At 42.1% G+C, this 13,183-nt stretch overlaps 1 protein-coding gene across 9 annotated transcripts in view; it reads right to left on the bottom strand.

The window, feature by feature from the left end:
* Window positions 1–13,183, bottom strand: part of CDK19 (cyclin dependent kinase 19) — a 192,052-nt gene that overhangs the window by 143,079 nt on the left and 35,790 nt on the right. For 3 of the 9 annotated variants that reach the window (XM_008263371.4, XM_051854412.2, XM_051854408.2), the window contains exon 2: window positions 12,248–12,309. The exons of 2 other annotated variants lie outside the window; for them this stretch is intronic. Coding sequence is in view for 1 of the 7 variants with exons in the window: in XM_051854408.2 (XP_051710368.1) it covers window positions 12,248–12,309 (62 nt within the window). In the remaining 6 variants the exon portion in view is untranslated. Of the gene's footprint in view, window positions 1–2,841; window positions 5,146–11,075; window positions 11,115–11,792; window positions 11,930–12,247; window positions 12,310–13,183 lie in introns of those variants that run through there. 4 more of the 9 variants (XM_051854414.2, XM_051854411.2, XM_051854410.2 and 1 more) reach the window with 3 other exon arrangements.

The following is a 13,183-nucleotide window of genomic DNA, read 5'->3' as shown; positions in this document are numbered from 1 at the left end:
CTGACAATGAATCCTGTGAGGCTGTAATGGTGACTGAAGTAAATGGGTTCCCACCTCTGACAAGAGATCTAGATTTTGGTCTTGGCCCCAGACTCTGATCCCAGCCATTACAGTCAATGGGGAGTGAGGCAGGACTTGGGAATGTGTTCTATCTCCCCTGGAACCCAATATTTTTTAAATACACACTAAAAATAATTTTTAAATGCAACTAATACAGTGATACCAGACATTTATTTCAGAAATATTTTACTAAGTATGCTTTGTGCCAAGCACTGTGAACAGTGGAACAGAAGAAAGAGCAAGACAATCCTTTCCCCTGTTAATCTTTACAGACAGACACACAAGCTAGGAAGGATACCTTATGGTAAGTGCTTTAACAAATATACCTGCAAGGAGCCGGCACTGTGGCTTATGGAGTAAAGCCACCACCAGCAGTGCCACCTGCAGTCCCATATGGGCACCAGTTTGAGTCCTGGTTCTCCGCTTCCAATGCAGCTCTCTGCTATGGCCTGGGAGAGCAGTAGAAGATGGCCCAAGTCCTAGGGCCCCTGCGCCCGCATGGGAGACCTGGAAGAAGCTCCTGGCTCCTGGCTTCGGATCAGCTCAGCTCCGGCCATTAAGGCCATCTGGAGAGTGGGCCAGCAGTTGGAAGACCTCTCTTTCTCTCTTACCTCTACCTCTCTGTAACTCTTTCAAATAAATAAATCTTTAAAATAATAATAAAAACAAATGCACTTACAAAGTGTTAACAGACAAAGAATGGGAAGAAGGCTTGGTTCTGGTGGAACGGGGAGTTAGGGAGCCTATCAGTAATTAACATTCAAAGGCAACATTCAGAAAGCCTCAAGAGATGAGTGAGATTCCATTAAGCAGATGGCAGGGCCTTACAGACACCAGAAATGTATGGACAAAGTCTGAACATTAAAATCCATGTTATCATCAATAAACAGGCAGAAGACAAGTATGGTGAGAATACAACAGAGGAAGTAATACATAAAGAAAGCAAAGAAGATAGGATGGGCACAGTTTTGAATAGTATACTGGAAAATGCATTTTTTCCTGGGTAAAATGGGAAGCCAGCAGAGTTTATCCAGCAAGAGGAATAAACAGGTATTCTAGTTAAACAGAAGCTACATTTCAAAGATCAGAGACTTTACAGCTGTAGGGACAGAGACCACTGCAGATGTCTGGGGAGTGTAGATGTAGATCAAAGTTACAGTAAACACAGTAGGAATGCAAAGAATGGATTAAGAGATATTCCAGAGAGGGAATTATTTATTGTGGCCAAATATATTCAGACACATTGTAGGCATTCAAGAAATGTTTGATGAATAAATGTGTATACATTTATATACTCCTGTAGCAGACAGCCAAAGTGCTGAAGACGACTGAGATTTCTAGCCATAATGTTGTCTCAGTGAAATTGCAGCCATTTACCAGAAAGAGAGAGAGGGAAAAAGAGAAGTAAAGGGAAGGGTGGAGAGGGAGAAAATATACTACCAATGAGCCAGTTTGCAGGCACAGAAAAAATTCATTTTGGACATACTATTTCCCAAGTAGACTATGAAGCAGGTGATGGCTTACACAGTTGAGTCCCTGCTACCCATTTGGGAAACTCAAATTGAGTCCCTAGATACTAATTTCTCCTCTCATCTAAATATTAAGTTCACCAAAAACATGGCACCACCTAGAAGCCTTTGTGACACCATATTTTTCAGCATGTTAATGAGTAATTGTGGGGTACTTAGCCAAGTGAGATATGGGAAGTAATTAATGAAATATACTTGATCTTAGAAAGATGTTTTTCTCAGGATGCTGGGATCTCCCATTTTCCCCCATAAGCTCAGTTTCTGCTGCACTGACTGTGCAAACCCAGTGCACAGAGACTGGGGATTGGTAACATGGGAGTTATACAATGGTCCTATGATCTACTCTTCCATGCTCAATATGACATATGCAAGTTAAGGAGAAATTATCTGGATTAAGAGAAAAACGGAGGAGAGGGGTCCTTATTTAAAAATAAACAAGATGGGGGCCAGCACGGTGGCACAGTGGATAAAGTCATTGCCTGCAGCGTCAGCATCCCATATTGGAGCTGGTTGGAGTCCCAGCTACTCCATTTCCAGTGCAGCCCCACGTTAAGGCTCCTGAGAAAGTAATGCAAGACAGGCCAAGTGTATGAGCCCATGCACCTGTGTGGGAGAAACAGATAAAGCTTCTGGCTCCTGGCTTCAGCCTGGTCCAGCCCTAGCCATTGCAGCCATTTGGGGAGTGAACTAGCAGACAAAAGATATCTACCTCAAAACAAAACAAAACCAGAAGACTTCTTTTTTCTTTTCTCTCCGTCTCCCTCTTCCTCCCCCTTCTCCTCCCTCCCTCCCTCCCTCTCTTTCTCTCTCCTCCTCCCCACCCCCTCCAGCCATCTGGGGACTGAACCAGCAGATGGAAGACCTTTCTATCTCTCCCTTTCTCTGTAACTCTACATCTCAAATAAATAAATATATTTTAAAAAAAGTAAGCTCTCTCTCCCTCCCTCTCCCTTTGCTTCTCTGTAACTCTGTCTTTCAGATAAGTAAATCCTTTCAAATAAGTAAATCTAAAACAACAACCAAAAAAAAAAAAAAAGACAAAATTTGGGGGTCAGTGTTATGGCATTGGAGGTGAAGCCACTGCCTGCAACGCCACCAATATGGGTGCCTGTTTGGGTCCCAGTTGTTCCACTTCCAATTCAGCTCCCTGCTGGTGGTTGGGGAAAAGCAGCAGAAGATGACCTTAGTACTTAGGATGACCTAAGTGGGCCCCTGCCACCCACATGGGAGACCCAGAAACAGCTCCTAGTACCCAGCTTCAGCCCAGCACTGCAGTTATGGCCATCTGGGGAGTGAGCCAGAAGATGGAAGATCTTTCTCTCTCTCGGTCTCTCCCTCTCTCTCTGACTTTCCAAATAAATAAATAAATCTTTAAAAAAGAAAAAAAGAAAAACTTGTTATAGTGCATTTCACTACTACAGTAGAAATTTTTTATAGTATCAATCAGAAAATACAGTTTTGGGTCCTCCGTCTTCTCTACACTGACTAAACTTTATTCTTGCTATCCATCACACAAGGCCACAGTTCCCAGAAATTATGTGTGAAGACACTCACCTGAGTACAAAGCTTTCTTCTCAGCAGTCACCAAGTGCATCTCTGCTCTCTACACATGGCACACATCATGCACCACTTTGTATGGTAACCTCGCTATAGTGTGGGAGATAAGGGCTTGAGCTATGAAACCATATACTTTACCTACTATATTAAGTCAATGGCCAATAAATTACTTACACCCTCATACAATCAGTTTTTGCATGTTTACCTTGTAAAATTCATCTGAAGATAAATGAGATCACACATGTAAAGCACCAAGCACAGTATCTAGCACCTTCTACTATAGGCTCAATAAATGTCAGTTCTGGGACCAGCACTGTGGCACCGTGGGTTAAGCTGCCATTTATGACACTTGCATACCATACTGCAGTGCCAGTTGGAGATCCAGCTACTCTGCTTCCTATCCAGCTTCCCGCTAATGTGCCTGGGAAGGCAGCAGAGGGTGACCCAAATCCCTGCCATCCAAGTAGGAGACTCACATTGAGCTCCTGGCTCTTGTGTTGAGCCTGGCCCAGCCTAGGCCACTGTGGCCATTTGAGGAATGAACCAGTGGAAGAAGAGTTCTCTCTCTCTCTCTGCCTTTCAAATAAATAAATCTTTTTAAAAAACACACTAACATATCTGATCCTCACCACAGCCTTTCAAAAAAAAAGTCAGTTCCTGCATCAAAACTGTAAACTTTCATAGAGTATAAAAGCAGTCTACAATTACACATTTCAATTAGAATGCCCAGGAAGAGACACATTAATACAAGTTTTTGACAAATATATATCAGTAAAAATGGGATACAGTATTTGAAATTAACATTGCGACAGAGAATCCATTTCCCGAAAGAAGGTATCATTATATGTCTTTGTAGCCCACACAATACTTTGCAGCTAAAAGCTAATTACCTAACGAACTAGTTAACGGATTAGACGACCAACATGATTGGCTCTCTGCCTCTTGTAACAAGACGGAGATTTACAGGAAGAGTCTAGAATTAAGTTTCCGTTACATGACAGTTATGTGTACTGAAGTGCATACTAGATACTAAAAGGTTTGTAAAAATGTTTTAAGGTATAATCATTGGCCTGTAGGATATCACAAAAGAGTAGAGAAACAGTAATGTGCACAGTCATTACGTATAAGGTACTATATGAAAAACTGCCTGAATCCCATCATGTGAAATACTTTTATAATCATCCATTTAATCCTGTCTTTCCCATAGTAGTTGAGGCAAAGGGAAGGGAGGGCTGGAGTCCTGTGATCTGCTCCGAGCAGTGTATTCCATTGTTTATACTACTGAATCAGATACTCGAGATTATCACACTCCACAGAGAGAAACTAAGCACCAAGGCAAGGCTGTCCAGACTCACCACTGCTAATGAACATCAGACTAAAAGTCCCCACTTATGCATGAGAAAAGGAAATAAAAGGTATAGATTAGGGAAAAAGAAATACAACTGTGCAGATGACATGGTCATCTCCATGGAGAAAACGCTGAAGAATCACTGAACTCCTGGAACTGATGTGGGATAAGTAGGCAGGAAGTTACTTTATGCAAGCTGAAATCCCTAGAAAACAATGCTGTCTCTAACTGTAGATTTAATATACCCACCTTCCTACGATGCATTTGTTGCCTCTGGGGCTAAGGCACAGGCTAAGACCCCCTCCCATTTGCATATCCAATTGGGGTACCACCCTCTTCATTATAAAAAGAGGTAGAAGGTGGGAAAGAGGTCTCTTTCCACCATGGCTTCGCTTAGAGGTACTGCTCCCGTTTTCGCTTTCTACCTCGGGCCACTCTAGGACCTTCTCAGTAATAGATACTATTTTCATTTTCCTTTCTCTCTAGCTTATGGGCAATCCTTCAGCCCACTCACGTTGGGTATTTCTCTGTGTGGGGTGCCCCACACTCACACACGAATGTATGTTTATCCTCTCATTGCCAAATAAACTGTTCCTATTTGCATACGACACCAGTCTCTGCTTAGTATTTCTATCTCTGTGGGAGACAACAATCTGTATTTTTTTTTTTTTTTTTTTTTTGACAGGCAGAGTGGACAGTGAGAGAGAGAGACAGAGAGAAAGGTCTTCCTTTGCCGTTGGTTCACCCTCCAATGGCCGCCGCGGCCGGCGCACCGCGCTGATCCGATGGCAGGAGCCAGGAGCCAGGTGCTTTTCCTGGTCTCCCATGGGGTGCAGGGCCCAAGCACTTGGGCCATCCTCCACTGCACTCCCTGGCCACAGCAGAGAGCTGGCCTGGAAGAGGGGCAACCGGGACAGAATCCGGCACCCCGACCGGGAACAATCTGTATTAAAAATGAATATACTTGCCGGCGCCGCGGCTCACTAGGCTAATCCTCCACCTTGCGGCGCCAGCACACCGGGTTCTAGTCCCGGTCGGGGCGCCGGATTCTGTCCCAGTTGCCCCTCTTCCAGGCCAGCTCTCTGCTGTGGCCCAGGAGGGCAGTGGAGGATGGCCCAAGTATTTGGGCCCTGCACCCCATGGGAGACCAGGATAAGTACCTGGCTCCCGCCATAGGATCAGCACGGTCCGCCAGCCGCAGCGCGCCGCCTGCGGCGGCCACTGGAGGGTGAACCAACGGCAAAGGAAGACCTTTCTCTCTGTCTCTCTCTCTCACTGTCCACTCTGCCTGTCAAAAAAATTTTAAAAAAAATTTAAAAAAATGAATATACTCATTATCCACATTAGAACTAATAAACAATTACAGCAAGGTAGCAGAATATAAGGTTAACATAAAGTCAATTGAAAAAATTGAATTGGGAATCAAAAGCACAATACCATTTACAATAACACCAAACAAAAATCACTTAAGATTCAATATAATTCCAATTAAAATGTGTGCCCTCATAGAATGACAAATGCCCTAAACAGCACTCTGGCTTCAGATTCAGCCCTTAAGGCATTCGGATCTGGCTAAAAAGCCCATGAGAGCATTTCAGGCATGGAGAGCCAAGAAACTGTGGCAAAAAAGGCCTACATGAAAGATCTCTGTGATGAGATCCCAGTGGAAAGACAGGACCATCAAAGGAGGTACCTTTCTCTGAAGGGAAGAGACAGGGCCACTTTGATTATGGCCCTGTCTAAATAATGTCAGAGTTTGTGGACTCAAGACGCTTCCATAGCCTTGGCAGCCATGACAAGAGCCTTGGGTGATCACTGACGTCATAAATAAGAGTGTCAATTGTTAAATCAACAACAGGAGTCACTGTGCACTTATTCCCCATGTAGGACCTTGTCGCTCCCCCTCTTCGTGGAGGAACGACACTAAACCCTGCGCTGTTCTTTTGTCTGCTCAGCCCTTCCCGGGTTTGCTGCTGGTTCTTCCCGGGTTGGCTACCGTCCCTTCCACCTCCGTGGAAGGGCGGTTCCCCCTGCCACTTTCCCCACTTCTGCGGGGGAGCGGCATGCTCAGGTGTTCCTTCAGATAGATGTTCCTGGTGCATGTTGTCTCTCTCCTCCTTTATAGTCCTCTTCCACCAATCCCAACTCTGCTACCCACACGCCAAGTACGCTGCTCTCCTCCAATCAGGAGCAGGATCAGCTCCTGCAGGTCATCACTCAAGCTGGCGAGAGGCAGCTGCGTAGAAGTTGTTACTCCCTTCTCAGCGTCATATTGTGGGAGAGCAGATGCATAGAATAAGTCTTAATTCCAGTAACAGTCTAGTCCGAGTTGCTCCCCACAGGACCTCTGTCCTTAATGTGTTGTACTATGAGAATTAACAGTAAAACTAGTCTTCAAACTGTATTTTATACTTTGTGTGTCTGTGTGGGTGCAAACAATTGAAATCTTTACTTAGTATAGAGTTGAGCTTCATAGATAGATAGATAGATAGATAGATAGATAGATAATTAAAAATGAATCTTAATGACGCATGAGATGGGAGAGGGAGTAGGAGGTGGGATGGGAGTAGGGATGGGATGGCGGGTATTGGGGGAAGAATTGCTATATTCCAAAAGCCTGCACCTATGAAATTTGTATTTATTAAATAAAAGCTTTCAAAAATAATAATACTGCCAATAGATCTGATAGAATAAATACAAATTAAAATTCAAGAAAAAAAAAGTCTGCCACAGGGGTGGGCACTGTGGCACAGCTGGTTAAGCCAATGCTAGGGATGTCTGAATCCCCTGTGAGATTCCCAATTTGAGTTCTGGCTCCTCCACTTCCAATCTAGCTCTCTGTTAATGTGTCTGAAAAGGCAAGAAATGATGGCTGAAGTACTTGGGCTCCTGCCACCACATAGGAGACCCAGATGGAGGTCCTAGCCCCAGCATGGCCCAGCCCTGGCTGTTGCAGGCATTTGGGGAGTGAACTGGCAGATGAAAGATCTCTCTCTTGCCCTCTCTCTGTGTCATTCTGACTTTTAAATCAATCTTTATTTAAAAAAAAAAATCCCTGGGGCCAGTGCTATGGCACAGTGGGTTAAAGCCCCAGTCTGCAGCACCAGCATCCCATATGGGCACCAGTTCCGAGTCCCAGCTGCTCCACTTCTGATCCAGCTCCCTGTTAATGTACCTGGGAAAGCAGTGGAGGATGGCCCCAGAAGAGAGAGACCCAGAAGAAGCTCCTGGCTCCTGGCTTTGGATCGGCTCAGCTCTGGCTATTGAGGCCATTTGGGAAGTGAACCAGCAGATGGAAGACCTCTTTCTCTCTGTCTCTACCTCTCTCTGTAACCTTTTCAAATAAATCTTTTTAAAAAATCCCTGCCAGTTATTTTGTGGATCTGGCAGACTGATTCTAAAGCTTCTACAGAGAGGCAAAAGACCAGAATATTCAACATAATACTGAAGAAAAGAACAAAGTTGACTGACACTTCTCTACTTCAAAATGTATTACAAAGCTTCAATAATCAAAATGGTGTGATATTGGTGAAAGAAAAAACAGGATCAATGAAACAAAACAAGAGAGCCCAGAAATAGACCCAAACAAATATATTCTCCTGATCCTTGACAAAGGAACAAAGGATATTCTTAGAACAAGGTCAGTCATCTTCTCTTTTTCTTGTTTATAGATTTATTTGAAAGGCAGACTGACAGAGACAGAGGAAGACAGAGAAAGAAGGAAATCATCCATCTGCTGGTTCACTCCCCAAATGGCTAGAACAGCCAGGTGAAGGCCAGGCTAAAGCCAGGAGCCATGAATTTCATCTCAGTTTCCCATGTGGCTGGCAGGAGCCAAGCATTACATTTGGGTCTTCCATGTGGCTGGCAGGGGCCCAACTATGTGGGCTATCCTCTACTGCTTTCCCAGGTACATGAGCAGAGAACTAGATCAGAAGCAGAACAGCCAGGCCTCAAATCAGCATTCTGATACGGGATGTTGGCATTACAAGTGGCAACTTAACCCACGGTGCAACAATGCTGGCACCAGCGTCAGTCTTTTCAACAAATGGTGCCAAACACTTGGACACACAAAAGCAAAAAATGAAGCTATACACAGAGCCTATACTTTAACAAATATTAATTAAAAATGATTCACTGATGCACAAATATAAAACCCCTAGAAGATAACAAAGGAGAAAACCTAGATAACCTTGGATTTGGCAATGACTTTTGAATACAATACTTAAACACAATTCTTTGGTTTTTCAATCGGGAAAGTCAGACTTGGATAAAACTAAAAATTTCCGCTCTATGAAAGTCACAGAAAATAAGCAATTAAGAAAATAAAGACAAGGCATACATTGGGAGAAAATATTTGCAAACAAACATCTGATAAACACTGGTATCCAAAACTCTTAAAATTCCACAACAATAGACAATCCAATCTAAAAATTAGCCAAAGGCCTGAACAGACACTTCTTCAAAGACAGGCAGATGGGAAATAAGCATATGAAAAGATGCTCAACATCATATGTCATCAGAGGGTTGCAAATTAATATCAATGAGACATCACTACACACTTATTAGAATGGCTAAAACCCAAAATACTGGCAACACCAAATATAGTCAAGGAAGCAAGAATCCTCATTCAGTGCTTAGTGGGAATGCAAGATGATATAACTACTTTGAAGGACAATTTGGCGTTTTTGTTTTTTCTTTTCACAACTAAGTGTGCTCTTGCCATATGATCCAGCAATCGGTATATGCTGGAAAAGGATGAAAACTTATGTCCACACAAAAACCTGCAGAGCAGTGTTACAGCAACTTTATTCATGACTGCTAAAAATCTGAAGCAAACAAGATATCCTTCAGGAGTTGAATGGATAAATTTCCTTAGCCAGACAATGGAATATTATTCAGCACTAAAAAGAAATGAACTATCAAGTCATGGAAAGACACAGAGGAATAACAAATGCTTATCACTAAGTGAGAGAAGCCAATCTGTTTATAGAAAAGGCTATACACTGTATGAGTCCAACTCTATGACATTCTAGAAAGGCAAAACTATAAAAACAGAAAAAAAAATCTGTGGTTGTCAAGCCCCTAGAAGAGGAAACCTTAGATGAACAGGTGTGAACACAGCTGCTGTTTAGAGCAACAGCATACAACTTCTGTATGATACGGTAATGATATACTTGTCATTTTGCATTTGTCAAAACCCATATAATATATAAAAAAGAATAATGCAAACTACAGACATAGTTAAAAATAATATATCACTATTGGCTCAGCAATTACAGCAAACTATCACAATAAAGCAAGATGTTAATACTACAAGAGCGGAGGGAGTTAGGGAGAGGTGTTATGGAAACTATTCTTTCTATTCAATTTTTCTGCAAACTTAAAGCTGTTCTAAAAAAAATTAGTTTTTAAAAAAATATTTTTTGGGGAGAACATTTGGCACAGCAGTTACAACTCTGTTTGGAATGCCAGCATCCCATCCTGAAGTATCTGGGTTTAATCCCCAGCTCCACTCTATTAGCGTGTACCCTATGAGGCAACAGATGATGGCTCAAAGACTTGGGTCTCTACCATTCAAAGGGAGGATCTGGATGGAGTACCAGGTTCCTGCTTAAGCCTGGCCCAGTCAAAGCTGTTGCAGCCATTTGGGGAGTGAAATGTGGACAGGAAACCTCTCTCCCAATTAAAAATTTTAAATAAATAAATTTTTATAGGGACAGACATTAAGGCAATGGTTAAAACACCCACATCCCATATGAGCGTACCTAGATTTGATACCCATTCCAGCTTCCAATTCCAGTTTTCTGTTAATGCAGACCTTGGGAGGCAACAGGTTATGGCTCAAATAGTTGGGTCCCTGTCATTCATATGGAAGACCTGAACTGAGTTCCTGCTTCCTAGCTCCAGTCTCAGGCTGAGTCGCTCCATCTCTCAAATAAATTAGCAAAATGTTTTAATAATCATCCATAACATCCCATCTTTCTCATAGAAACTAAGGGGAGAGACTGTATGGGGAGTCTTCCTATGGATAATCTATTGAAATTCTAAAGAGATAACAAAACAAACCACAGTCATATTATCTAAAGCAATGTTAAGAGTTCGTAATTCCACACTGTGGCTTAATAGGTTAAGCTTCTGTCTACGACGCCAGTATCCCAAATGGGTGCTGGTTTAAGTCCCAGCTGTTCTTCCAATCCAGCTCCCTGCTTGCGGCTTGGGAAAGCAGTGAAAGATGGCCAAAGGGTTTAGACCCTCGCACCCACATGGGAGACCCAGAGGAAGCTGCTGGCTTCGGATCAGCCAGTTGCAATCATTTGGGAAGTAACCCAGCAGATGGAAGACCTTCCTCTGGTCTCCCCCTCTGTCTGTGACTCTGCCTCTCAAATAAATAAAATAAATCTTTAAAAAAAGAAACTTAAAAATCTTTAAAAAAGAGTGTCATTCTACTGTGATGAAAACAGCCAACTGGCCCGAAAGCTTGCAATCTGTCACTAGTAAACAGAAAACATGGCTCAACAAGGCTGATGAAAAGAGTAAAAGAAAGGCAAAAGGGCTTAGGAGGTAAAATTGTAGCTTACCTCAAGAAACAGCCTGAAGCTTAGCTCTCTTCAGCTTCTCTGAAGAGGAGGAAGTGAAAAAAGAAAAAAAAAAAAACAAAACAAAACAGTGAAACTTGGCTGACTAAAATAGAATGATCCTGTGTTGGACACATGGTCAGAGATTTAATGAATAGCTGCTACCCAACCTCACATAAGATACACATCCTGGATGTATTGTGTATCTACTTCCTAGTTAAACAAATGTAATTGCCAGAATTCATAAGAAAATCACTCCTCTAGCTCTCAGTCAGAATATATCTAAACATTAGATACATTATTAAATTTACATCTAAGAGTACAGTACTGTTTAGCTGCCTTAGATCTTAAAAAAAAATCTCTACTCAAATGCTATCTGAAGAAAGTTCATGGTTGCTTGCAAAAATTCACAGAAAGCAGTATCTTCCATATCTGAAACATAAGTGGCAAAATATTTCCATTTTAAAAAAAATCAAAGAATTACCCAATGAAAGTATGTCCAAATTCCTGATCTCTAATCACATTATTTTCTTTAAAAGTAACTCATAAGAAGGTCTCTATAAAAATATATTTTATAAGTACGTGGGTTGTATTTGTTTCTCTACTGAAGCAAGAACTAACTTGAGAGTAAAGCATATTAATGAGTTCTGAAGAGAAAGGTAATTAGCATATTGGAAGCCAACATTTCTAGCCCATGGAGCCTGCAGCAGGAATGCCTACCCTCCAGCCATGAGTCTGTGGATCCACAGCCTCTCTATTGTGAAGCAATCTCTCAGTAAAAGCAGCAGTAGTGAAGGATACACATATGAATAATGACTTGGACAAGTTCCCAGGAAGAGATCATAGTGAAGCTAGGTCTGAGAAAATTGCACAGTACATATTATACATTACATTAATGCTCTCTTTTCTTTATCACTCCTACTCTTTATTAAATGGCAGAGAAAGTGAAATTTATACTCTTTAATCCTACCTAAAGCTTCCTATTTTTATGCAGTTTAGTAATACTGAAAAGAATTGTACAGGTTTTTAACTAGGTTTTAAGTTTTGTGAAAGTGACTCATTTAGTCCATCATTATAAATTATATTGCGATGACACCTATAAAAAAGTCTCGCCTATCATATACCCATCCCAGCACACACACACAATGACACCAGAAGGCAACACTCTGCTTTACCTTCTGCTGAAAAGTCTGCTACCTCCAACGCTTGAGGTCCATACACGAAGCCCTCCTGGAATCTATGAACACAGCAGAGGCAAAAGGCAGAGAAGTTTATGTAGATTTACAGTTGCACTGCCCAAAACATAAAATGCCAAATGCCTATTACAAGTCTACATATCTGCCAAGGAAGTCAAATTTTAGATTTGACAATGAGCAAATCAATAATATATTGGTAATATTCATAGTTCATTATATCTTATGCAGCCAATTTTATGAAAAGATTCAAGGCTGAACCTTAACTAATTTATATGCTTACCAAAAGAGTGAATTACACTACCGGAAAAAGTTAAAACAACAAAGTATGAATATATTGAAAGTAGCAATTCTGGTTTTTTTTTTGTTTTTTTTTTGTTTGTTTGTTTTTTTGACAGGCAGAGTGGATAGTGAAAGAGAAAGACAGAGAGAGAGAAAGGTCTTCCTTTTGCGGTTGGTTCACACTCCAGTGGCCACCACGGCTGGCGTGCTGCGGCCAGCGCACTGCGCTGATCGGAAGGCAGGAGCCAGGTGCTTCTCCTGGTCTCCCATGGGGTGCAGGGCCCAAGCACTTGGGCCATCCTCCACTGCACTCCCGGGCCACAGCAGAGAGCTGGACTGGAAGAGGAGCAACCGGGACAGAATCCAGCGCCCCAACCGGTACTAGAATCTGGTGTGCCGGTGCCGCTAGGTGGAGGATTAGCCTATTGAGCCGCGACGCCAGCCAGCAATTCTGTTTTTAAAAATATGTGAGAACACCAAGAAATACAAAAAGAATATAAAATAAATTAATTAAAGAAAAATAAACTTCACAAAATGGGGTGTAGTGGGCCTTACAGCTCAAGATACATAATTTTCTTAGGACCAGCAATTGTTGGGAATAGAGAAAATAAACAATTAAAAAACAGCCCCAGAAGA

This window comes from Oryctolagus cuniculus, chromosome 5 (assembly GCF_964237555.1).
Source record: "Oryctolagus cuniculus chromosome 5, mOryCun1.1, whole genome shotgun sequence".
NCBI classification, from domain to species: Eukaryota; Metazoa; Chordata; class Mammalia; order Lagomorpha; family Leporidae; genus Oryctolagus; species Oryctolagus cuniculus.
The sequence above is the reverse complement of the archived record's forward strand: the minus strand, read 5'-3'. Positions and strand labels throughout refer to the sequence as shown.